Below are 25303 nucleotides of genomic sequence, written 5' to 3'. Positions count from 1 at the left end.
CTACTCAGGAGGCTGAGGCAGGAGAATCGCTTGAACCCGTGCGGCGGAGGTTACAGTGAGCCAAAATCGTGCCATTGCACTCCAGACGGGGCAACGGAGCAAAAACTCCATCTAAAAAAAAAAAAATGCAGAGAGCCAGTAGTAATGGGCCTTGGGGAACTCCACTAGGCAAGAATCGGGCAGGACATGCACTGCGACCAGGGGAGGGGTGGACATGAGCAGTGGCACAGAGGGCACGTCGGGGAACAGGCATAGAGTGGCTTCCCTCACCCAGTTGATAGAAACACTGACAGTCTGGGACACTTGGAAGGTTCAACCCCAGGGCCTCCAACTTCCAATTCCACAAAGGCCTGACCCCTACACTGCTCTCTCTCCTCCCAACCTCCTCAGCTGGTGCCCACCGTCTCCCACAGAGCACACTGGCTGGCTAGGGGGGCCAAGGCTCAGGGTGACAAAACACTGTGACAGACTCTTGACAGCGTTAGAGGACCTGGATTGGAATCAGACTCAGACCTGCTGTTAGCAAATCACGTCACCTCTCAGAACCTTAGGCTCCTCATCTGTAAGATGGAGTCTTTGTCTGCTGCATCGGTGATGTCAGAGCTACCATTTAGCATTGAGCTTTCGCATACAGCCCTCCTCTACTCTTCATCCTAGGAGGAAGGGACCCATCTCCACAGGTGGAGACTGGGCAACTTGCCCAAGGTCATACAGCTACTGCCAGAATCGTCATTGCAACCTAGGCCAGCTGCCTCTAAAGCATGTATTTTTGTTGTTTGTTTTTTGCGACAAGGTCTCATTGTCACCCAGGCTCGAGTGCAGTGGTGCGGGATCTCGGCTCACTGCAACCTCTGCCACTCCAGTTCAAGTGATTCTCCTGCCTTAGCCTCCCGAGTAGCTGGAACTACAGGCGTGCACCACCACGCCTAGCTAATTTTCGTATTTTTAGTAGAGATGGGGTTTCACCATGTTGGCCAGGCTGGTCTCAGACTCCTGACCTCAAATGATCCGCCTCCCTTGGCCTCCCAAAGTGCTGGGATTATAGGCATGAGCTACCAAGTCCTTTGTTTGCTTATTTCATGGAATTTTATTTCTTTTTACTGAAAAATACTAATTGTATATATTTATGGGGTACAACATAATACTTCAAAACATACGTTGTGGAGTGAGCAAATCCAGCTTTCAAAATTACTATAAGAGTAGATTTTAAAATCAGTGTTTTGTATTTCATGCACTGCCATTCCCGTGAGGCTGTGAAGAAATTGAGGACAGGGACTGCGGTTTTATATTCCGCAGTATCCTTCATTGTCTGAGCTTCTCAAACTATAATGTGCATGTGAATTGCCTGGGGTCCTTTAAAAATGCAGATGATGAGTCAGACAATCTGGGCTGGGGACTGAGACTCTGCATTTCTCACAAGCTCCCAGGAGATGCCAAGGCTGCTGGTCCCTGACCATGCTTTGAGTAGCAAGGCCCAGTGGCACTCAGCCCAATATCGGGCACAAAAGGAGCTCTCTCCACCCTTGTTTGGGGAAGAGGGTGATTGAGGAAGCCCAGAAAAAGAAAGGCATTGTTTTGGATCATGAAGGAAATAGGAACACAAATCCCTGCAGGATCCATCACAGATTCACCAGTGAGACCAGTTTCTCTTAATGGATAGCCACCTCCCCCGATATGAGGAAAGGAAAGGCCAGGAACCAGGATGGGAGAAGAGAGGGGAAAGAGGCTCCCTGCCTCAGCAAAATGATAGCAGTCCATCACAACACCCCTGGCAAAGCACTTCCAAACCAACGATCCTATCCAATGCACACTCCAGCTTATGAGCTAAGAAGAACAGGTTCTGCGGTTGCCACTTTACAGGTTGGAAATTTGAGGCCCAGAAAGGTTCAGTGCATGCCTACAGCTACAACTTGGATGGTTAGTGTTTAAGCTGAGACTGAACCCAGTCTCCTCTGCCTCTGAGCCCAGTGCTCTTTGTGTGAAGCACTCTACCTATGGAATGGTGGCAGAGAGGGTCTCCCTGGGCCCTTCATCGTGCCTCACTCCCAGGGCCTACTGGGCTGCTTCTCCAGCCCATCTCCACCGTGCTCACTTCTGTGGACCACATGAGATTACTTCTGCTGCCATGATGCTAGCAACACCTCCTGAGGTAGCTCCCCTGCACCTGTGATTGAGGCAGCAGACTCAGGCTGAGAGAAAGCCAGCAGGACCAACAGAAACCCAGGCAGCAGGCCAGACAGGGCCTGGCTCGTGCCTATAGCACTTTCCATCTCAGAAATCTCAGCCCTCTTAGCTTGGCCAGTGCTGATTTCTCTGTTATCTGCAAGATCTTGTATTCTCTCTCTCTCTCTCTCTCTCTCTCTCTCTTTTTTTCAGACAGGATCTCGCTCTGTCAACCAGCCTGGAGTGCAGGGGTGCTCATGGCTCACTGTAGCCTCAACCTCCCAGACTCAGGCGATCCTCCTGCCTCACTCTCCCAAGTAGCTGGGACCACAGGATCACGCCACCACACCTGCCTAATTTTTTAAATTATTTTTAGAGACAGGGACTCCCTATGTTGCCCAGGTGGTCTCAAACTCCTGGGCTCAAGTGATCCTCCCACCTTGGCCTCCCAAAGTATTGGGATTACAGGCATGAGCCACCATGCCTGGCCAAGATCTTATATTCTGTCTTGTCCTCAGCCTAGAAACTCCCTTGAAGACACTGGCGAAGGGAAGTGATGTTGATACCAGCCTTGCAAGACTAAATAAAATTAAATCTGCTACCAAAGAAGTTACCCGGTGCCACCCCTGACACTGAGGAGATGCCCAACATGTAGGCACCCCTCCCCCACCAGGCTGCAAGTCTTCCTTCCTTGCGAACTTCTAGTGCCAGGCAGCCCCTTGGGCTCCCAGAGGAACTGGAAGGAGGAAGGGAGGTGCCCATCTGACATTTCAGAGGCAGGTGCCCCAGGCACCATACCCAGAGCAGTGAGCAGTGGCGGAGCACACTCTGACCTGAGTGCAGGGCTTTAGACGCCTCCCAGCCCTGCCACAATCACTTCCCCAAGGCCGGGCCTGCCAACTTCAGGCCTTGGCAGGCTTGTACAGGAACTCCTCAAGCCACACTGTCTACCCCAACCACAACAGAGACAGACAGACACATCCGCCACTATCCATCCATCCTCCTCCCTCCCACCAAACAGCAGGAAAAGAAGAATGAGCCCCTGAAACTGGAGAGAGATGGTGGTTACACACTGGTTCCCTCCACAGTCCTGTGAGGCACATAATATTAGTTCCACTTCACAGACGTAGAAGCCAAGGCTCAGAGAGGACAGCCACGGGCACACAGCAAGCAGGTGGCAGAGCTGGGACTGGGAGACTGGTTCGGCCAGCCAGACTCCAAAGCCCAAGCTGTGTTGTGTCCCTCCAGGCTGCACTCAGCATTCTGTGACTCTCAGCGCCCCTTCCCTTCTGTCAGCCCCTGCACACACCCACCACTCACCGGATCCTTACAGGCGGCCAGACCTGCCTCAGCAACCCTGAGAAGTCAGGCTGGGTTGCTATTCCCATTTACTAATGAGGGTGCAGGTCAGAGGGGAAGGTGGCCTCCAAGTGGGCACCATGGCGCCCAGGCCCAGAGTTCAGGCATCCTGTTTTCCCAGCCCCAAGTCTCCCCTGTGCTGGGCAGATTGCGGGATCACTTCACTCTACCTGGACTCAACACACTTTCCTCGTCTCCCGGTCAGTGTCTTCTTAACCTGTCTAGGCCTTGGTGTTGTGGAGAATGACAAAAGAAAGGGATTTGACATCAAGGCCACCTCTTATACACATTGGTTTATAAGTCTGGTGGGCGGTGGGGGCCTCCCCTGTCCTTGGTTCTCCTCCTTTGAACATTTTTTCTTCAAGTCTTGACTGTGGACTGAATTCAAACTCCCAGGCACATGAGGTAGGGAGCCATGCCTTGGGGATGGCGGGGAGGGAGCCCACAGTGGTTGAATTGTACGCTGGCACTGGGCTTGAATCCCTTGAGGATGAGGTGGCTCTGGGGCCTCTGCACAGGAGGTGGGTGTGAGTCGGTGTCTCTCCCACAGCTGAAGTCTGCATAGACAGGGAGGGGACATTCTCTAGGCCCTACTCTTCCTGTCAGGGCAACCCCTCCACAGGCACACTCAGAGCCAACTCACCCCTGAACAATGAAGCCATTCTCCCTCCCGTTCCAAGAGCACTGCCTCACAGACAGCTCCGCAGTGGGGATTGGAATGGTGCCCATCCTATAAACTGAGACCCACAGAGGTAAGTGATTTGCTCAAGGTCACCCAGCAGCAAGCACTGGAGTCAAGGCTCAAGTACAGATCTTTTCATTCATGCATTCAATTATTCATTCAACAACTCTGGTTTTACTTAGCTGTGTGGCTGTTACCTGGTAGTTTAATTTCTCTGAGTCTCGGCTCTCTCATGTGGAAAATGGGGATATATTATTTAATTTATTAGTATAAAATACTATTAGGGACTCTTCATAAAATTGTGCAAGGATTTCAGCAAGATAATCTATATAAAGTATTTAGCACAGGGCCTAGCAATCCTAGGCACACAAGCGTCACTACTATTACCATTCATTCAGTGATTCATTAATACTGAAACAGCAGAAACCATCCACCACTGTGGGTAGAGAGATGAAGAGGCCTGGACCCCACCTTCAAATCGCTCACAGGCCAGTGCAACTTGATAAGGGTTATGTTAAAGGGGAACACAGGGAGCCGTGGGAACATGCAGGCCAAAACAAGGAAGGCTTCCTGGGGGAGGTGTCATCTGAGCTGAGTGTTAAAGACTAAGTAGAAATTAGACAAGAGAAGGGAACAGCTGTGTGTGTGTGTGTAAGAGGTGGTCTTGATGTCAAATCCCTTTCTTTTATCATTCTCCATAACTCTTAAACAGGTTAAGAAGAGACTGACTGGGAGACAAGGAAAGTGAGTGTTGAGTACAGGTGGAAGGAGGTGTGGGGCTGCGCCTCCAGGCCGGGGAGGTGGCCTTGCACTGTGTGCCTGGACGTGGGCCAGGCCTGCTCAGGCCTCCTGCCACCGCGGCAGTTGGAAACGTGCCTGTCTCCGCACTGACTGTGGTCTACGTCCTTGAGAACAGACTTATGCCGTCAGAAAACACTTGTTGTCTTGAACATGTAATCTACATCAAGAAGGATTAATGGGTGGGGCACAAACAGGAAACCATTAGACTCTTGTCTGGCCCGTGGAGAATGAGGGACTAGGGGCAGGGGCTGCATGGAAGTGAGCAAGCAGAATTGAATGAAAGGTCTGGAAGCCAAGAATATCATTTTTTGACTTATAAATAAAGATTAAAAAGCTATAACCCCCTACACACACACACACACACACAGACACACAGGTGTACATATGTGAATACACACCCCACTAAGAACCTGAAGCCACTGTGGCCTCCTGTCATGATTAAAGGTGGTGGTGGAGGGGGGCTTCATGCCTTCACACCTGACTGTGTCACCCAAATTTCATGTGTTGAAAACTTAAATCCCTAAATTCTTATGCTGATGGCATTTGGAGGTGGGGTCTTTGGGAGGTAATTAGGATTAGATAAGGTCATCAAGGTGGGGGTCCCCCCAGTGGAACTGGTGGCTTTATAAGAAGAGGACAAGAGGACTGAGCTGACACACTCTTGCCCTCTCACCATGTGATGCCCTCCACTGTGACACAGCAAGGAGGCCCTCGCCAGATCCCAGCCCCATGCTCTTGGACTTCCCAGCCTCCAGAACCATGAGCCAAATAAATTTATTTCTTTGTAAATCACTCCGTCTGCAGTATTCTGTTACAGCAACAGAAAACGGACTGAGACAACACCCCTTATTCTAAGCTGTTATTAGCCCCTGGGACCTGACACAGCCACTCTGAATGTTGTTTGCATCACTGTTATCAAGGCCACTCTATCAGCTCTCCCATTTATGGCCCCAGGAGACCATAATGGTGGGTTGAGGGGTTGTTTTTACAGAGAACAGGGCATTGTGGCAGGTGTGTGTGCTGGGCACAGCCTGCTGAGTCCCCAAACACACTGAACGGTTTCCTCCCTAGAGTCAATTTACAGAGCTGCCAGGCCCCAGGGGAGCCCTCACTTCAGCTCCCTCAGAGCCAGCTCCCCACCAGGAGCTGCACAGGACAAGGCCTCCAAGAGAAGGGGGGATCAGGAGGAACTACTCACACCCTGGAAGCAGTCATGTCAACACTCTTCCCCGCATACAAACAGGCAGCATGGGGACAGCAGGGAGCCAAGGTGAGAGTCAGGAGACCAGGATACTCACACCCTAACTTGCTGTACAAGCTCCGGTGACCCCATTCACCCCTCTGTGCACCCCACCCTCTGAACTCTTAGGGATGTTTTAATTAAATAACCTTTCCTTCTCCATTACCTACCTTTGTCTTCTGTAGGTGAATATAAAATATCCAAATGACTTCTTCCCAACCTGGCTACTCAGTCTTCCCCACTAAGGTGTCCTTCCTCTATTGGAGCATCCCTCATTTCTTCACTCCACAGACATTGATTAAGCCACCTACTAAGTGCCAGTCAGACACACGTTAGGTGCTGGTTACGATGGGCAGGAGAGTTGGATGGTACCATGCCCTGCCCTCATAGTGCATGCAAATCATTTTGACACTGACCTGAACCCACAGGGATCATAGTGGTCACATAACATCAAGTGGTAAATAAAAAACAAACTTTGGATTATTTAACAACAGTAACAGCCCCACTTATGGAGTGCCTACTATGTGCCAGCCCTTGAATGTACACTATCTCCTAGCCTCACAGCAACCCTAGGAAGGAGGCATTATGAATCCTGCTTTACAGAAGAGGAAATGGAAGCAGCTCAGAAAGGTTAAGCAACTTATCCAAGACAACACAGCTCTAAGCACCTGAACTATGATTTTTACTCCAGTCTGACTGCGTGGGGAGACTGCTCTTACCCTTCAGTTCACTAGAGTGACTCTGTAAAGCAGCAGGAGGAAGACGCCTCTTGGAAAGGGGGGTCATTAAAAACATCCAGGTTAGGCTGGGCGTGGTGGCTCATGCCTGTAATCCTAGCACATTGGGAGACCGAGGCAGACAGATCGCTTGAGGCCAGGAGTTTGAGACCAGTCTGGACAACATGGTGAAACCCCGTCTCTAACAAAAATAGAAAAGAATTAGCTGGGCGTGCTGGCATCAGCCTATAGTCCCAGCTACTCAAGAGGCTGAGGCAGAAGAATCGCTTGAACCCACGAGGCAGAGGTTGCAGTGAGTCGAGATCGTGCGACTGCACTCCAGCCTGGGCAACAAAGCAAGACTCTATCTCCAAAAAAAAAAAAAAAATCCAGGTTAGAGGAGCTTTTTCCAAACAGACCATCCCATCTCCTGCCCCTAGAGAATCACTGGTGCGTTACCATTCCAGCAGGGTGGGTATGCATCAGAGCCCTCAGTTCTGTTGGCATAGAGAAAAGGAGCTGAGAACTGGCTCTTGCCATGCTGGAGTCTCAGCCCCTGCTCTCCCAGTGGTGGGGAAGTGAGAATTGGAAACTGGTAGCCTCTGAGAGCAGGGTGCATGGTGAGAGTTGGGAGGTCTGGCTCTCACCGCCCACACCAACCCTGCCAACTGCAGTGCAAAGTGTTCTCTGCTACATGAGGCAAAAGGAGATGATTTCTGCATACAGGAGCTGACGGGGCTGCCACGAGCAGGCCAGGATGACTGGGACACAGCGTGCCCCCATGCCAACCCTGGGGCTCCCCATCCCTCCTGCTCTGCTATCAGGGCCAGGCTAGAGCTGGCACTTGTCGATGCCTGCTTATTGATTGACGAGGTTCTCTGCTGCATTAGCTGAAATGGGGCCACTCAGTGCTCTACAGCAGCTATGAGAGGACCCTGATTGTTGTGAGTCAGAGCAGGAACCACTGTGCAGGAGTTAACACAATCCACAATGCAGACCACTGGCTGGGTTCCAGCAATGATGAGAAACGAGACCCTGGAGGCACGCAGAGGCCAGGATTCTCCTAAGCATTACTGGGGAGGGGCAGAGGCCTGGGGTAGGGATAGGAGGCCTTAATGTCCCAGAAGCCACTGTGCCACATTCTAAAGGAGCCTAGCCAGAGGGCCCCCCAACTCTGCTGTCTCCTTCTGGAAGCTTCAGGGAGCCTGAAGCCTCATGTTCCTTCTGCTGTGGTCCCAGTCTGAGAAAGCAATGGCTTCCTGAGAAGTAAGGTGGGAAGAGAGCAGCTGGAGTGGCTAAAGGCATCTGGGAATGTCTGGATTGGTGGGTGTTTAAGAGACCCTTCCATGAGGCTGTGTGAGGCAAGAGAGAGCCCCTCCGCCTGACCACATCAGGGGAGGAGAGCTGGAGAGTGGTGAGAGAGAAGACACCAGCGGCCCTGCCATCACAGTGCTTCCATTCGGATACCTAATAGGATCTGAATCATCCTCCAATTTCTTCTTCCTCCCCACCCTTCCCCATCCCCAGAAACAGCACCACCATCCACCAGTGCCTTAAGCCATAAGCGTGCATCGTCACATTGGATTCCTTCCCCCACATCGCACCTCAACCCATTTCCAGTTGGTTCCAACTCTAACATGCCTGAAATGTTTCCAGTTCTGTGCATCTCCACGGCCTCCTCCACTCCCTGCCTGCCTCAAGCCCCACCTGCTGCCCCCCAGTCCTAACTGGGCTCCCTACATCCTCTCTAACCCCACTCCAACCCATCCTCCACAGAGCAGGCAGAGTGACTCTCTTGTGTTAGTGTGATGAATTACACTGATTGATTTTTTTTCAGATGTTAAACCACCCTTGCCTAGATGGAATAAACCTTTTCGGGTGGTGATATATTATCCTTTTTATATCACCGGATTTGATTTGCTAATATTTTCTCAAGGACTTTTGACCTTTTTAAAATGTAATTTGAATTATGTCATTCCCTGCTTAAACCACTCAGAAGCTTCATAGCGCACTTAGAAAAAAATCCAAACTCTTGAGCAGGAACCACAAGGCCTCCAAGGCCTTACTGAAGCCCTTGTGGGTCTCTCTGGACATCGATGTGGGGTTTTGGAGAAACCAACAAGGGCCTGCCCCAGAGAACACCAGCATGGCTCCCTCTAAGTTCACAAATGGCAGTCGAAGCCACCTGCTTGCTGGTGTGTCCCTGGGCTCTCGCTCCCTGCTAGTCTCTAAGTGCCATGAGGGCAGAGACCCGGGTCCCCTTCTTGCCCATGGTAAGGTCCTTAATGTCGTCATGAATCTGGCATTCTGAGTTAATGAAGGAATGAACTCTCTGCCTCCTCCACGCCTGGGCCCACGCAGCCGAACGTGGCTGGTGAGAAACACACAACCACGCAGCTGAGTTGCACTTCAAATTCATCATTGTGAACTTAAGGGGGGCCCTTCATGCTGCCCTCAATTATACTAGACTTCCTGAGCCTAGTCACTCTCCCACTTCTTAGAGAATTATTTCACACTTGCTGCTCTCTCCAACACCTCCTACTGCATCCTCACTCTTAGCTGGTGACCTTGCTTCCCAATTCACTACGAAAATGGAAAGAATCGGGAGAGAGCTTCACCTACCAGCATCTGCACCCACGGATGCCGCATGTTGCCACAGAAGAGCCTCCAGGATCCCGTCTAAAGCCAGTCTCTCCATGTATGCCCCACTAGCCTAAACCAGGATATCACTTTAGAAATTCTCTCCTTTGTTTCATCACTAATGTTTTACCCTCTGCTGGATCATTTCTGTCAGCACACAAACTCACTAGCCTCCCTTTTATCTTAAAAAACAACACAGGGTGCCAGGCACAGTGGCTCACGCCTGTAATCCCAGTTGTTTGGGAGGCCAAGGTGGGCGGATCACTTGAGGTCAGGAGTTTGAGACGAGCCTGGCCAACTTGGTGAAACCCTGTCTTTACTAAAAATATAAATATTAGCCAGGCGTGGCGGCATGCACCTATGATCCCAGCTACTTGGGAGGCTGAGGCAGGAGACTCACTTGAACCCGGGAGGCGGAGGCTGCAGTGAGCTGAGATCATGCCACTATAGTCCAGCCTGGGTAACAGAGTGACACTCTGTCTCAATAAATAAATAAATAAATAAATAAATAAAATCCCAGCGTAAGATAGCTCGCTTCCACTTCCCCTGACAGCTACTGCCCCATTCCTTTGCTCTCTTTGCAACAAAATTCCTCAAGAGTACTCGATACCAGTCCTCTTTTCTCTTGAGCCTTCTCCACTCAGGCTTTGCCCCCATCATTCCTTTGACATTGCCCTTGTCAAGGTCACCAATGGCCTTGCAAAATCCAGTGGTAATTCTCAGTCCTTATCTCACTTCACCCATTCGTCAACCCTCCTTAGTGGAATGTCTACACTGGGCTTCCAGAGTACCACACTGGCTCTGAGTTTTCTTCCTGTGTCTGGAGTTCTCCTTCAGTCTCCTTTGCTGGTGCCTCCTCTTTTCCCACCTTCTCAATGCTTGGTTATTGGTCTTCCTCTCTTCTGTATCTGCACTGTCTCTCTTGGGGATCTCATCCAGCCTCATGGATTTAAACCCATCTACATACCATGGCTCTCACACTTACAACCACCTGCCCAGGCCTCTCATTCTTGTATATCCAACCACCTGCTCAACATTCCACTCAGATATCTGTTAGACACGCCAAAGTCAGCATGTCTAAATCTGAACTCATTTTCTTACTTCCACCACCTGCAGCCTTTCCCACCTTAGATGATGCCAACTCCATCCTCCCAGTTGCTTAGAAGTAGAAGTCTGGTCATATTAACTCTTCTTTCTCACATCCAATCTATAGGAAAATTCCCACATCCAAGTCATAAGCAAATTCTTTGGCTCTTTTTTCCAAAATACATCATGAATTTAAACAAATCATGGTACATTCATACAATGTATGAATTCTAACAGCAATGAGGGGGAAAATCCTACTCAGTAACAGGGATGAATCTTGGCAAGAATTTTGAGCTTCAGAAGCCAGACATAAAAGGGTATAAACTGCTTGACTCCACTTATAAAAGCTCAAGAACAACCAAAATCAATCTATAAGAATAAAGGTCAAAATAGAGGTTGCCTTTTGGAGGGTAGTGACTGGGAGGGAGCCTTGTACAATGCTGGAAGTGTCCTAAATATTGATCGGGGTAGTGGTATATAGGTATATACATATGCAAAATTTTATAGAGCTGAACACTTGAGATTTATCCACTTTACTGGATAAAATTTTTACTTCGATACAAAGTGGATTAAAAGTTAAAATTTTTAAATGCACATCCAGAATTAACCACTTCTCACCACCTCCTCTGCTATCGTTCAGCTTCGAGCCACCTCCGTCTTCCCTCACCTGAATCACTGCAATAGCGCCTAACTACTCCCCTGTTTGCACCCTTGTCCCTAAAGCACATTCTCAACATGGCAACAAGAGTGATCCTTTAAAGCTTAAGTCAGATCATGTCACATCTCTGCTCTCAATCCTGCAATGGCTCCCCACTCCCCTCAGAGTAAAAGCCACTGTCCTTCCAGTGGCCTCCGTGCTGTACCTGGGCCAGTGGCCCATAATCTCTGACCACTCTCCCCCTTTATCTCTCCATCTCAGCCCCACAGGCCCCTTTGCTAGTCCCTAAACCCTCCAGGTACATTCCTGTGCTAGGGCCTCTGTTCTAGTTCTTTCCCCTGCATGGCACGCCCTCCCTACACATGCATGGCATGTTCCCTCGCCTCCAGGCTTTTGGTCAAATGGTCCTTTTCAGTGAAGCCTCTTGGACCACCCTATTTAAAGTTGCAACCCTTTCTCCCAGCCCCATTTTGGGCTGGGGCATTTCCAATCCCATTTACCCTGCCCCCTTTTTCTTTTTTCAATAGCACATTCTACCTTCTAACACTCTACATGATTTAGCTATTGCATTTATTATTTAGCATCTGATTTCCAATTCATTAGAATTCATTCTCCATGAGGATCTCTGTTTTATTGATGAAAGTATCTCAACAGACCCTGGCTCATATGAGGCACTCAATAAGTATTTGTTGAATACATGAACAAATGAATGAGTTAATGAATGAGTAGGTCTATCTGTACCAGGGCCCTGTGTAGGGACAAGTCAGCTGCCCTCCTCTCTCAAAGGGGAAGCAAGAGGCAAGAAGGTAATTTCAAAGAGCCTTTCCTACACAACCCGGGCTGCATGGAGTGAGTGTGGAGTGGGATCCAGCTGCCCAGCCCAGCTCTGCAAGGCATCAGTGGCCAGTCTCCTGCCATCCCCACTCCCACCACAGGTTGGGTGAGAGCTTCTCCTTGGCCACCTTGTTCCATGGGAATCCATCATCTCAGCAGAGACTCTGAGCTGTCAGACAGAGGTAGAGACCAGATCAGCCTGCCCATCTTTGTATCCCTAGGCCTGGCAAAGTGCCTGAAATATAGCAGGTACTCGTAGCACCCTTATAAAATAGATAAATGGATGTTGCCAGCCCCTCAGCCCCACACCTCTCTGCAGTTCTGCTGGGAAATAAACTTCCAGGATAAGGAGCAAGGCAGGAGAAGGTACCCCCATGTCCTCTCCCTTGGGGTCAGGGAAGCCCCTTGCCAGCTGCCCCCATCTCCCTGCCCACTTTCAAGCCAGTATTTCTAAGAGGATGTGTATGCCAAGACCCACCCACCTGCCTCTCCTTCTTCTCCTTATCCCCACGGCCACCTGCCAGGCTTTTCTTTGGATGGTAGCAGGTGATAGTTCCCTCTGGGCTTGAATTAAGAAGGCTGAGGTTAAAGGAGTGATTCACGCCGCCCAAGGAGCCGCGTCTCTCCACTTCCTCCCTCTCTGCTCCATATGTCTGTCCCCACTTGCCTAATGAGGCCAACCAAGATGTGCCTCACCCCAAGACCTCTCCCAGGGACACTGATTCCTTACCACCAGGATGCCGAGGATTTCAGGAAAGAGACCAGGCGATAAGGACTAGACTTGGGACCCACACAGTCCTGCCCAACCCAGCCCAGAAGGGGAAGTGGGCTAAAGAATGCCAAATGCCCCCTGGGGATTTGCAGTGTGGGTAAAATTGGTGAGGGAGAAAGCAGAGTTGGAGTAAAGGGAGTTGGGAAATATTTAACCTCACAAGGCATTCCTTCCAGATAGCACCTATGCTATTTACTGGGTGACACAGCCCAGGTTCTGACTTGGCTCTGACCCTATGAACAATGTGAATCATTAAAGTGTTTTTTTGTTTGATTTTATAATTTCAATTTTTTTTTTTTTTTTTTTTTTTTTTTTTTTTTTTTTTGAGCAGAGCCTTGCTCTGTTGCCCAGGATGGAGTGCAGTGACATGATCTCAGGTCACTGCAACCTCTGCCTCTTGGATTCAAGCATTTCTCCTGCCTCAGCCTCTCAAGTAGCTGGGATTACAGGCGTGCACCACCACGAAAATACAAAATAATTTTTGTATTTTCAGTCGAGACAGGTTTCACCATGTTGGCCAAGATGGTCTTGAAATCCTGACCTCAAATGATCTGCCTGCCTCAGACTCCCAAAGTGCTGGGATTACAGGCGTGAGCCACCACACCCAGCCTCAACTTGTATTTTAATAGATTAAGGGGTACATGTTCAGGTTTATTACACAGTACAGCGTTTTTCATAACAATAAATAATCAGAAACAATTGAATTAGCCAGTGATATAAGAATGCATAAATAAAATATGATATTCAAATATTCATTTATTCAAAAAAGGTTTCCGGCATGCCTGCTCTGTGCCAGGCATGGGGAAATGGGGGTATGTAAGCAGATGTCGTCCTGGCCTTTGGGAACTTACCAAGCCCAGAAAGAGTGACATTAAATAGAAAGCAACCCAGGTGATGAGTGATGGACTTGGAAGGAGAAGGAGATTCAACCCAAGTGCCTAACAGAGGAAACTAACCTGGTCCAGGTGGGGTGGGGCTCAGGGAAGGCCCCCCTAAGGAGAACCCATTTTAGCTGAGACCCAAAGGATGAGTAATAATATAATCCAATATTATACCGCCATAAAAATCCTTACAAAATCATTTTAGTTGACACAGGGAAATGCTTGTAATGTTAAGTGAATAAAATAGGATATAAAACTATGTATATATAGATGTTCTCAATATGTAAAAATAATATATCTATATATACGCGTGTGTGGAAAAATTTTCGGGAACACCAAAATGTTAACGGTAGTTCTCTGTAGGTGGTAGAATTACTGGTGATTTTACCGTCTTTATTCTTTCTTCCATTTTTCACAATCAACATGGATTACTTTCATGCTCAGAAATAAACAGCAAACGTCAGGGTGCGGTCCCTACAGCTCCGCCTCTGGGTAAAAGGCATCCTGGCCATTCTCCGGCTTCCACGCAGGGCTGACACCTCGGCAGGTTGCTCCTCAAGCACTCAGAAACTTCCGGGAAACCACGCGACGCCAGCTGGGGGAAGCTTTCACACTTGAAAGGAGTCCAGATGCCTCTTCAATTAAAGGCCATGTTCTCCCTTGGCCCAGCAAGCTGCTTGGCCTAACCCACCTGAAGGCTATCCCTAATTCAGAGAAATTATTTTTCAATCACAAAGCAACTTCTCTCCGTCTCATTCCCCTCTAAGCCTGCCACTGATCTGCTGACTTCACCCACTGAGGCTGCATATTTCCTTTTCTGTTCCTTGAGGGGCGGGTGACTGCAAAGTGCTCTTCTGCTCAAGCTTTTTACATCAGAGGCGGGGGAGCAAGTATTCAGATGAGAGGAGGAAAGAACTCCCAGCCAAGTAATCTTGCGTAAGCTCCTCCTCTCTCCAACCTCGGTTTCCTCCTCAGTCCACAAGTGTGAGAGTTTGGGCTTCAGGGCTTCCTCCAACTCCTCTTCCCTCTCAGACACTTCAGGCCTATGACTAATCCATCCTCAGACACAGGATCTGAAGACAGCCTACCTCTCTGAAAGCGGATGGCAAGACCTGAGAACAAGTGTTCTGGGACCCACAAGCCACAGACAGTCACCTGCGGGGGCATGACGGCACACAAGGCATTTCAGGGTTGTCAAGAAAAGCCCAGGCTAGCCAGGGTGGGGAGGGCTAAATTGATGCCTAAAAGTGAACATGCCCTAATTTACCAGATTTCTTTCCCTGCTCCGGCTCAGCACGCCGGACTCCTCCACCACTCCTTGCTGTGCTTCCCTGGGTCAGCAGCCCAGTGGGGCAGGCTTCCAGCTGTGGACAGAGGCAGGACTGCCAAGGGTTCAACTGCCCACTGGAGTGAAGGTGGAGGGAGGGGAAGATGCTGGGTGGGGGCTGAGCAGAGTGCAGAGGTCATTGGCAAAGATCAGACGAGAAAAATCACCCTACTGACAGCTTCCTAGAAACTCCTCCAAAAATCCTACAGCTTATTGGGCTGACACAAGATACACATGGGCTTACTGGTTGAAGGCATCTGTTAGGCCTAGAGTCAAATCCTGCTTCTGCCCCTGACAAGCTGTTTGGCAAATTACTGAAACTCCCTAAGCCTCAGCCCTCAATTTAGCTAAAGAATTGTCTATAGAGAGGCCAGGTGTGGTGGCTCATGCCTGTAATCCCAGCACTTTGGGAGGCCAAGGCGAGTGGGTCACCTGAGGTAAAAAATTTGAGACCAGCCTGGCCAACATGGTGAAACCCCATCTCTACTAAAAATACAAAAAATGACCTGGGCATGGTGGCAAGCACCTGTAATTCTAGCTACTCAGGAGGCTGAGGCAGGAGAATCACTTGAACCTCGGAGGTGGAGGTTGCAGTGAGCTGAGATCGTGCCACTGCACTCCAGCCTGGGTGACAGCGAGGCTGTCTTTAAAAAAAAAAAAAAAAAAAGAATTGTCTATAGAATGAGGGTAACAATAAGCTCTACTAGTGAGACTATGAACATTGAATGAGATGAAGTATATTAAAAACATAGCATTGTTCCTAGCATACACTCCCTAGGAGCTAAAACACACAACACAACAAAACCCTCCCAGGATCCCAACACAGCACTGGCAGGAGTCAGGATAAGGAAGAACCACAGAATTAGAGCTGAAAGGAACTTCAGAGACCTAAAATCCAACCCCTTCATTTATTTCTGTTTATTTATTTATTTATTTATTTATATTGAGATAGAGTCTTCCTCTGTTGCCCAGGCTGGAGCATAGTGGCGTGATCTCAGCTCACTGCAATATACACCTCCCAAGTCCAACCGACTCTCCTGCCTCAGCCTCCCAAGTAGCTGGGATTACAGGCATGTGCCACCATGCCCAGCTATTTGGTTTTGGTATTTTTTAGTAGTGATGGAGTTTTACCATGTTGTCCAGGCTGATCTCGAACTCCTGGTCTCAAGGGATCCACCCAGCTCAGCCTCCCAAAGTGCTGGGATTACAAGCATGAGCCACCATGCCCCGCCTCCAACCCCTTCATTTAACAGATGGTGAAGGGGAAAGGCTCAGAGAGGCTGAATAACTTATCAAAGGTTGCATAGCTAATTAGTAACAGAGCAAGGTTCAAACTCAGGTCTGCCTGACTCGCAAAAACCCACCACCCCTCACTCCACTCCAACCCAGCTGTCCATGGACAGCCCCCTTGCTGGGGTCTCCTTCCCACAGAGAGGTTTGGTCAGGGAGCTCCCCGTTAGCACCCTTCCCTATAACTAGCCCCCGGGAGTAGGCACCAAATTGCCAGAGTGCCACCAAGAAAACTCTGGGTGAGGAGGTAGGGGACAAATGATAGAGATTCCCTAGAACTAGGAGCTGAGGGGAATAGCGTTTCAATTACCAAGCATGTGGAGGTGCTATGCAAATTGCATGCAAACCATATGCAAATGACCACAGGTTAATGTTGAATCAACAATTTGAGCTTTAAAAAAAAAAAAGTTTGTAACTGGATCATATTATATGGTGTGAATCTCTTTTCTCTCTTGGTTTTCTGCCAAGTAGAAAGAAAAAATTCGTGGTTCACTGACCAAACCATGCCCCACTTGGTGAGAGCCAGTGGACACCTGTATCTGGGTGCCCCAGACACACCTCGCCAATGCTCAGTCAGTATGACTCTTTGTGCCCAGGGCCACATCTACCTTTGACTGGCATGGCAGGCCAGCAAGCCTGGTGCCCAGGGACTTCTGGCCAAGGGGGGTTTCAAAGACCCAGCAGCCTGCTGACTCCAGCCACGTAGAGAGGAACAGAGCATGTTGTTCCTCCTGAAGGGGACCTGGGCAGTGGCACGCAGGAGCCCAGAATGGCCCAAAACCTCAGCCAGGATCCCTGCTTGAGAAGCGAGGCCCCAGCAGCCTTTCCCTAACTCAGGAGAAAGGCTCCTCTCCAGTGTGCCAGGACACTCCTGGGCATTGCTGCTGTGTGGCTGTCAAGGAGCCACGCTGAGCTGGTGGGGGCATCTGTGATCATGGCCCTGAATCAGAAGTGGGCACAGGTCTAGCCCACAGCAAGAAAGTGAGAGGTTAGCCTTCTGGAAGATCTGCTTGAGGCTCAACTGTGTGTGCTCCGGAAACCTGGCCAATTCAATCAATGTTTACGGAGGGTCTGTGATGTGCCAGACACTGAGCTGGGCATTCTGAAGAATTTGCAGAAACAAATAAGATGTGGTTGCTGCCCTGAGGCACCAACACTCCACCAGAGGAGTAGAAACATGTATAGATATAACTTAACAGTACTTAGACACCTCCTTGGAGATGTGTTGTGTATGTTTGTGTGTGTGTTTCTTCGTGTACATGTGTTGACACCGAATGACACCTAAGAGCGTGAGTGGCGGGAGTAGGGCTTGCCTCTCCAGCCACACTTGAGCCGTATGTTAATAGTGACAATAAAACTACAAATAAGACCTCCCTATGGCTTGCATATATTAGGCATAATATTAATACAAGTGCTTTGCATATATGAGTTCATTAAATTATTCCAATAACCCTAGGGAGTAGGCACTATTATTAATGTTCCCTTTTATACATAAGGACATTAAAGCTTAAAGCAGTTAAATAAGCGACTTTTGCACAGCTAGAAATTCCCAGCAAGGATTTGAACTCAGGCCCACGGCAGCCTCTGTGTAGGCCCCTGCCTCCACCCTCAGAAGACAGCTCCCCAGGACGCCAGCCCCAAAGCCACAGCAGCTGCCTCCTGAAGGAATAAGCCTGCTGTCCCCACCAGCACAGCCATCCCCGCCCCACGGGGCAAGTAGGGCACATTCTGTCACTGCAAGACAGGACCTTTGGCACACCTCAGCACTCAGCAGACAGAATTTCTCCAGCAGCCTTCCTACAGCTGAACATCTGCATGAGTTTCCAAATGTGGCAACACTTTGTTATAATGGCCAGGCTCAGAGGCCCTGCTCTTCTAATGCACTGAGACCAGCTTTCTATGTGCAGCCCAGCAGCAACCTGTGACTAATGGCAGCATGTGGGCCCCTCAGTGGATGAGCCTATGGGGCTTCTGGCTGCGTTCCCTTCTTCACCCCACCTTCCCTGGAAAACCTGGAGGGCGGAGGGAGGTAGACAGGGCAGAGAGACTGGCATCAAGCTGCTGGGCATGGGGGAATCAGGAAGGAAGGCAGATAATTAGATCACACTTCTCTCCGAGTGAGCTTCAAGGAGACCCTCTGAGTCTTAGTTTCCCCTTTAAAAGCTCCTGTTCCACCTCCCTTACAGCAGCATGATGATAACAGGAAAAAATAATGCATGTAAGAAAGGCTTTGAAAAGTTACATGTGCACAAATGTAACACAAAGGGAGAAACATGGGTCCCTAGGCCTACCCGGGCAAGGGGCCAAGTGAGGTCAGAGGCCCTACATCCCAGAGAAGTTATGCCGGGGGTGGCAGGTGCTGGAGATGGTCAGAGCTCCCTAGGAGAAAAGGAATCTATTGGGGGCAAGAATTCAAAGAAGGGGCAAGCACGCCTCACAAGACCGTCCCAGCAGGGCCAGTCCCTGGCAGTATGCCCAGGCACTCGCTGGCACTTGGTGGCCCAAGGCACTGCCTGGTGATGAGATTGTGGCCTGGCAGCTCCAGGCAGGGAGCCCCAACATGGACTGGACACTCACACTGAGGACAGCACCATCAGGCCACCCATCCCAGTGCTGCCTGGAAGCAGCACAAGCACTTCTACTGTGACCAGCAAAGACATGGTTTTGCAACACAACAGCAATAAGAAGAGTAGGCACCAGCATTTTTCCTTCCTCCTGTCTATAACAGAGATCCCATAAGTGGGAGTGAGGCAAAGGTAATCAGACCATTGGGTTCAGCTGGAAAGCCCTGGAAGGAACAGCTGGCTAGCACAGAGATACCTGGTGAACAAGAGAGCCAAAGCGTGCCTTCAGGAAGCCTGCTGGGGTCTGGCTGGAGAAGCAGCGCTCCTGCCCCTGTTGTGCCACCCTCATTATGTTGCCACCGCACCCTAAATCTCTTCTCTGCCTCTTTCTCTTCCTCTTCCCGGGACTGGCAGAGCTCAGCTCATTCCTACCCAGCACTCACTGTGACCCCACCTTAGTGGCTCCTCCAAATCTTTCACCTCCACCCCAGGCCTGACAGGCAGCCTCAGGTTCCCTGGCTGCAAGAGCTTCAGCTCTGAGGTCATGGGCACTGGTAAGTTCACAGTCCAGTCCTCCAGCCACCCATCCCCCTCCTGCTTCTCTGGCACTGCAGAGCGGAGCACAGGAAGGCAGAGTGAGGACTGGAGCACAATGGCCCAAAGAACATCTGGCTTACTTGGGGTCTTATGCTCTACCTTTTATCCTTTCTAGATAGCCCTCCAGCCAGCCATCATGCGGTGCTGTGAGTACCTTCAGCGACTGTGGACTCACCGGAGAGGGATCTTGACCCGGAGGTAGCGGTCTACGGCAATTGCCAGCAGGGCTAGGATGGAGCTCTGGGTGAGGATGAGGACCGGACAGGCAACCATGAGGCAGGTGTGGAAGTAGGTCTGTGGCCCAATGTTGATGAGGATGGCGAGGGGGATGACCAGGGCACCCACAGCCACATCAGCCACTGCCAGCGACACGATGAAGCAGAAGGTGGCATCCCGCAGCGCCTGGTTCACCTTCACCGCCCAGATCACCAGCACGTTCCCAGGCACAGAGACCAGGGCGATGAGCACCTCGATGCCGATGTAGGCGGCCTGGAAGGCTGAGATGGAGGGCGGCATGGCGGGCACAGGCTGGGCACATCAGCAGACGGGCACCAAGGGGCACGAGGCAAGCACCTGTGTGGTCAGGGAGGCCTGGGATGGGGAAGCCTGTCTGGGAGGGGCAGGGAGCTCAGGCTGCCCTGGAACTCCAGGTACCCCATGGAAATATGTCCCACTTGGCACATGCAGCTCCTACCCAGGCTGGAGGGGCACCTGGCTCCTTCACTGCCTAATTTTTGTCCCTTCCCTTTATCATTCCCAGAGGTTCCATTCAGCAACTTAAAATAGCAGCGCTCACTCCTCCACTGGCTTTTTTATCAGGTGTGAGGCAGCTTCCAGCTCGCGAGCGCGCGCGCGCGCGCGCAAACACACACACACACACACACACACACATACACACACACACACACACACACACATACACACACACAGAGGGGTCTCCTATGACTGGCTCTGCCCACCCTCGTGCACAGAACAGGATACAGGGAGCTCACCATCCTGCCTGCTGGCCGGCAGGGGTCCCAGAGGCAGTGCCCAAAGTTCCAGGCAACAGAGCTCCGGGCCGCGCGCGGTAGGGCTGGGCTGGGCTGTGGACACCGCGCGGCAGCTCATAGTCCTCCGGCTCCCGCCGCAGAGCTCCCAGCCCGGCCTTTCAAGCAATCACATGGTGCGGCAGAGACTCAGCCCCGGACACTTTTAAAGAGGTAGCGCCCCTGTTTCGCACCTGGGACTGGGGTGGCAGACGTGGGTCTGGGGACGGAGCCCAGGACAAGGCTGGGGCGTTTCTCCCTATACCCCAGCGTTCCCGCACCTGCCCTGCGCCACCCACTTGAGACCCGTCTGGTGCCTGGATCTTAGCAGTCCCCGGGTCCCGCTCTGTCGGGGACCCTTGCCCATGGCCTGCCCCAAGGGGGCATTCCGGTCTCTTCTTTCAACCCTCTCCTGCACCCCCATTGGGGAGCCCCAGGGGCTAAACGAGACTCAGACTTACCCAAGGTCACCAAAGCTGGCAGAGTTCCCGGCTACCTGAGCTGTTCTGTTCAAGTGCCCCCACACCTTGACGCCTTCGCTCCAGGGATTCCTGGGGAAGCCAAGGCCGGCCTGTAAAGTCCAGAGGGATGGTAGCTGGCTGGGACTCGACTCGGGCACCGGCGGCTCTGTCGCCCCCGGCGCGGGAGCCGAGTGACAATCGGGCTCCGCACACCGGGAGGGGGCGGGGGCGGCGGCGGCACCCGCGGGCCCCTCCCTCCTCATCCTCCGTCTCCTCCCCCACCCCCTCCTCTTAACAAAGGAAGTGATACTGGGTGAGAAAAGCTGGAAAAAATGTGAGCTTTTCGAAGGGCCTGGTGTGCGCGCCCAGCCTCAGGACTGGACAGAGGCGCAGCCTTCCTGTGTCCACTCTCTCCCTTCTCAATGCAGGACTCCTGGGAGCCCTGGTCTGGCCTCCAGCGACCCCTCACCCCTCACGGCACAGAATCCCTTCGGCAGGACTTCAGAATGCCCCCTCTGGGATCTCCCAAAGCAGTCAGTTTGTAGTCCTGGCACCCTCCCCCAATTCTAAAACCCCGCTCTCTCTATGAAACCAGTCCCTGCATCTTCTCATCCCACACTGTTTTGCAGGCTCTACCCTGAGTCATTATATTCCTTTCTCATCCATCTTTCAGAACTGCCTTTTAGTCTATTAGCAATTTCCATTTTGCAGATGAGGATGCTGAGGCTCAGGGAAGGGACCTGGCTTCCCAGGATCGCCTGTCGGTGTCACCGGCTCTGCGCTCCTTTTCCTTCCTCCTTCTCCCTCTTCGTAGCACAGTGCTAAGCCATAAGGCATCCAGTTCAATCCCCTCATGTTATAGATAAAGAAGCAGGCTCAGGGAAGGAAGGGAATTCCGGAGGTCACAGGGAAAATCTTAACAGGAGCAAAATAAGAATCCCAGGCTCCTGACTCTCTCCACTGTGTCCAGACCCCTCCCCTGGCCACCTTCTGCCAGTTTCAGTTTAGGCAGTCCACTGGTATTAACTAATGAGCAGACCCTGGAAATGAATGGATGCCTCACAGAGATCCCAACCTGAGAAATCCTTGTTTGTGGGTATTGGGCCAGGGTCCTAGGAGGGCAAAGAGAGTCAGGCTGGGGACCCCAATGTTAGCTAGCCACAACCCAACCGGGCCTCTAGGGGCACTGCTCCGTCACTGGATCTCAGAATGCAAGGAAAAGGGTTCTGCCCAGACGAGGGTGGGCACGTTGCTTCCGTTGGGGGCTGCACTGAATCACAGTGAGGAATGATGTGGGACCCAGAACCTGGGTAGCTGGGAGGCAGGGAGGAAGGGCAGTTGAGTCTTCTGAGGAGGAGGGGGAAGCCCTCTGTGGGGAAAGATAACTTCCATTTCTGCCTTTAGGGGGAGCAAGGAATCAGTGCCTCAGACGACAAAATTACATTCCTTCCCTAGCAGCTAGCTGGAGAAATTAGGAAGTGTAAACTCTCCTTCCTCCCCATCCCCCTGCACTTCCCCTGCTGACTTTGTCAAAACGCCCAAGGGCACCTGACATCCTGCCTACTCCCCCTGCCACCCAGACATGCAGGCCTTTGCGACCATCCCCTGCCCCTCCACCCTTTCCTTGGCTTAAGCCATTTTTGGCTCAAGGCTTTCTCTCTCAGTTTACACTCAGTTTGCCAATGGTCACACATCTAGATGTCAGAAGAGACTGCGAAGACCCAGATGGGCCCGGCTTGGGGACGGGGATGGGGGAGTGGGGTCACCCTCTCTAACTATTGGCAGCATCTTCAGCTCTGGAAGGCACCTGAGCACCCACCACCACCTCCCACACACATACACTCCCACCTCCTATTCGTCTTACCACACAGGTTGCTGACACGTAGTGGATGCATTTGCATAATACCTGTAGGTAATTTGTTTGTTTCACAGTTCTGGGCAAAATAAGCCAAAATCTTCTTCCCTTCTCTTCTCCATCCTTCCACTCCTGCCTGTTCTCAGGCCTCAGGGATTAGACCAGCCTATCTGAAAACAGAATGGCCAAGGCAGGGTCTAGTCCAGAGAGCGGCCCTGGGGGAAGCACAAGGTCTCCTCAGTCCTCTGGCTTGACACAGAGGTGGGAGAGCCGGTGCTCAGATCTCCTGGGCGGCAGCGTCACTTGGTGTGGTGAAAAGAGCACTTGACCGAGAGTCAGAAGAGCTGGAAGCTGGCTTCTAGGCTCTACTCTGCCACTCACTGGCTGTGTGACCTCAAGCAGGCCACGTTTCCTCTCCTGGCCTCAGTTTACCCATCCTACATCAACAGCTGGTAAGTCCATTCCAAGGTGGGAGAGATGGGCTGAGATGGAGACCATAGAACTGGGTCCTTCCCCCTGGAAACCTTCTAACTACCAGCTCCCCCGTGAGGGGCAGATAACAGGGGTGAGAGAAGGGGAAGTTTGTGATGGAGGCAAGTAGAGAAAGAGGCAAGGTCACAGGTCTATAGCGAGGAAAGGACAATGAGGGAGGCTGTAGGCAGAACAGGTGGAACCAAGGTGTCCGGAATGTATCCTGAGCCAAAACTCTGGCTTTCACAGTGTGTCCAGGACCCTTAGACAAGATGACCGTCCCTACACCAGGGTCCCATCACACACCGCAGCCATGCGACGCTCCCAGCTTCACCTGCCTTCAACAGCTGGGCCTCGGTTTCCCCATCTGTAACAGCAGTGTAGGAATACCCCTCTGTGTAGGATGGTTATGAGAACATAATGAGCTGGCTTTTGGAAAGTGTCTAGCACTGATATTTTATCAAAAAGGCAAGCAGGCAGCACCAGGCCAGTGAAGCACAGGGGTGGAAAGGGAAAAAGAGTGCAAAATTACGAAATCTGCACTGTGCAACCAGGGATGCTAATGTTGGTACCAAATCCCACAGGTACCAAGATTAGGTGCCCTCCAAGATGCCCAATGCAAAGCTACTATTTCCCATGTGGCTCAGGGGGTGAGATAATGCCACAGTAAACGTAAAGATCCCCTAGGGTCCTTTTACCTCTTGATCCTACTTCTTTTCTTCCTGAGCCCCTGTCCTGGGTCTCTCCACTGGCTCCTTGTACCTGCAGCATCCCCACTGAGGGCAGAGGCGGGTGGGGAAGAGGCAGGGCTGAAGGGGAAGCACTCCTGGGTGAGGGGAACCTTGCTGAGCAGCCCTGCTCTTTTCTCCCTGGAACTCTCCAAATTGGACTAGATTTCCCAGGTCGGAAAGGGCTGCCCAAGGAGGCTGAAGTATCCCAGCACACCCCTCAGCAGCCCAGGAAGGAAGGCAAGGAGTAGTGGCTGTCAAGGCTTGGCTCAGCCCTGTGGGGAGAGCTTGGGGATTGGAGGAGGTTTCATAATTTTTCTCTGTCCTTTCCAGCAGGCAGAAGGATATTTTGGTCCCTGTCTTGTTTTATTCAGCATTGCTCTGGCCAGTGTGTGCACAAGGAGAAGAACTGTTGGATAAGAGCAGGCAGTTGGGACAAAAAGATTTCTGGGTGTCAGGAAAGCCCTCAGCTCTTCCCCTGAGGGGCGCATAACCATGCCTGTCTGCCCCGGCAGCGACTTCCTGGAAGTTCCCTTCCTCTGCTTTTCCACCACCCTCCTTCTGCTCTCATTTGTACTCTGGAGCTCTCTGCCTCCTTCTCCCTCCCTCCTTCCAGCTCACTTCTCCCCAGTCAGGGCTTCTCTGGGCCAGATACTGGGCCTACGGGAAGAACACAGGCAGCGTGTTTCCCTGTGTGTGTGTGAGGCGGCAGGGAGGCACGGGGCAGGTCAAGGCCATCTAGTTCCTGTTCCTCCAGACAGCATGGAACTGTTCCTACCTCCTAAAGCAAGGTTGTCGTTCACATTTCTTTCCTAATCTCATCATCATTCATTCATTTATTCTGTTGGGTAAACATTTCCTGAGCCCCTTTTGTGTATCAGACAGTGAGCTGAGCATTGAGGGGTAGAGGCATAAGACAGCCACAGTCTCTCCTGCAGGCTCCAGAAAGAGTTCACACTCAGGTAGGGAAGGCATGAAGGGCCTCAACACACAGTCCCTCCAGTGAGGATCAGGACGTGTTTCCTGGGTCTTGATACACTGAGGACCCCTTAGGGCTCCACAGAGGAGCTTCAGGACCTCTGAGGCTAGGAAGCAGGGTCAGGTCTCGGGGGCTCAGGGAGTCACCCTGTTTTAAATGAAGCAGCTCTGA

At 51.3% G+C, this 25303-nt stretch overlaps 1 protein-coding gene and 3 long non-coding RNA genes across 8 annotated transcripts in view; 2 read left to right on the top strand and 2 right to left on the bottom strand.

Moving 5' to 3' along the window:
* Positions 1-21521, bottom strand: part of ADORA1 (adenosine A1 receptor) — a 40197-nt gene extending 18676 nt beyond the window's left edge. The window contains exons 1-3 of one of the 5 annotated variants that reach the window (XM_028840053.2): positions 21100-21521; positions 20603-20757; positions 19786-20107 (exon numbers count right to left, since the gene is read on the bottom strand). In XM_028840053.2, coding sequence (XP_028695886.2) covers positions 19786-20107; positions 20603-20757; positions 21100-21362 — 740 coding nt within the window. In that variant the 5' untranslated portion in view covers positions 21363-21521. 5 annotated transcript variants of the gene reach the window in all.
* On the bottom strand, positions 1086-7626 carry LOC144341195 (uncharacterized). Its single transcript, XR_013417980.1, has 2 exons — positions 7157-7626; positions 1086-2579 (listed from the first exon to the last, which is right to left on the bottom strand). It is a non-coding gene; the product is annotated as an uncharacterized LOC144341195 (long non-coding RNA).
* On the top strand, positions 13238-18585 carry LOC144341192 (uncharacterized). Its single transcript, XR_013417977.1, has 2 exons — positions 13238-15551; positions 17993-18585. It is a non-coding gene; the product is annotated as an uncharacterized LOC144341192 (long non-coding RNA).
* Positions 20719-25303, top strand: part of LOC144341191 (uncharacterized) — a 37734-nt gene continuing 33149 nt past the window's right edge. The window contains exon 1 of the long non-coding RNA XR_013417976.1: positions 20719-20812. This is a non-coding gene — a long non-coding RNA (uncharacterized LOC144341191). The remainder of the gene's footprint in view (positions 20813-25303) is intronic.

This window comes from Macaca mulatta, chromosome 1 (assembly GCF_049350105.2).
Source record: "Macaca mulatta isolate MMU2019108-1 chromosome 1, T2T-MMU8v2.0, whole genome shotgun sequence".
Lineage (NCBI taxonomy): Eukaryota > Metazoa > Chordata > Mammalia > Primates > Cercopithecidae > Macaca > Macaca mulatta.
The sequence above is the reverse complement of the archived record's forward strand: the minus strand, read 5'-3'. Positions and strand labels throughout refer to the sequence as shown.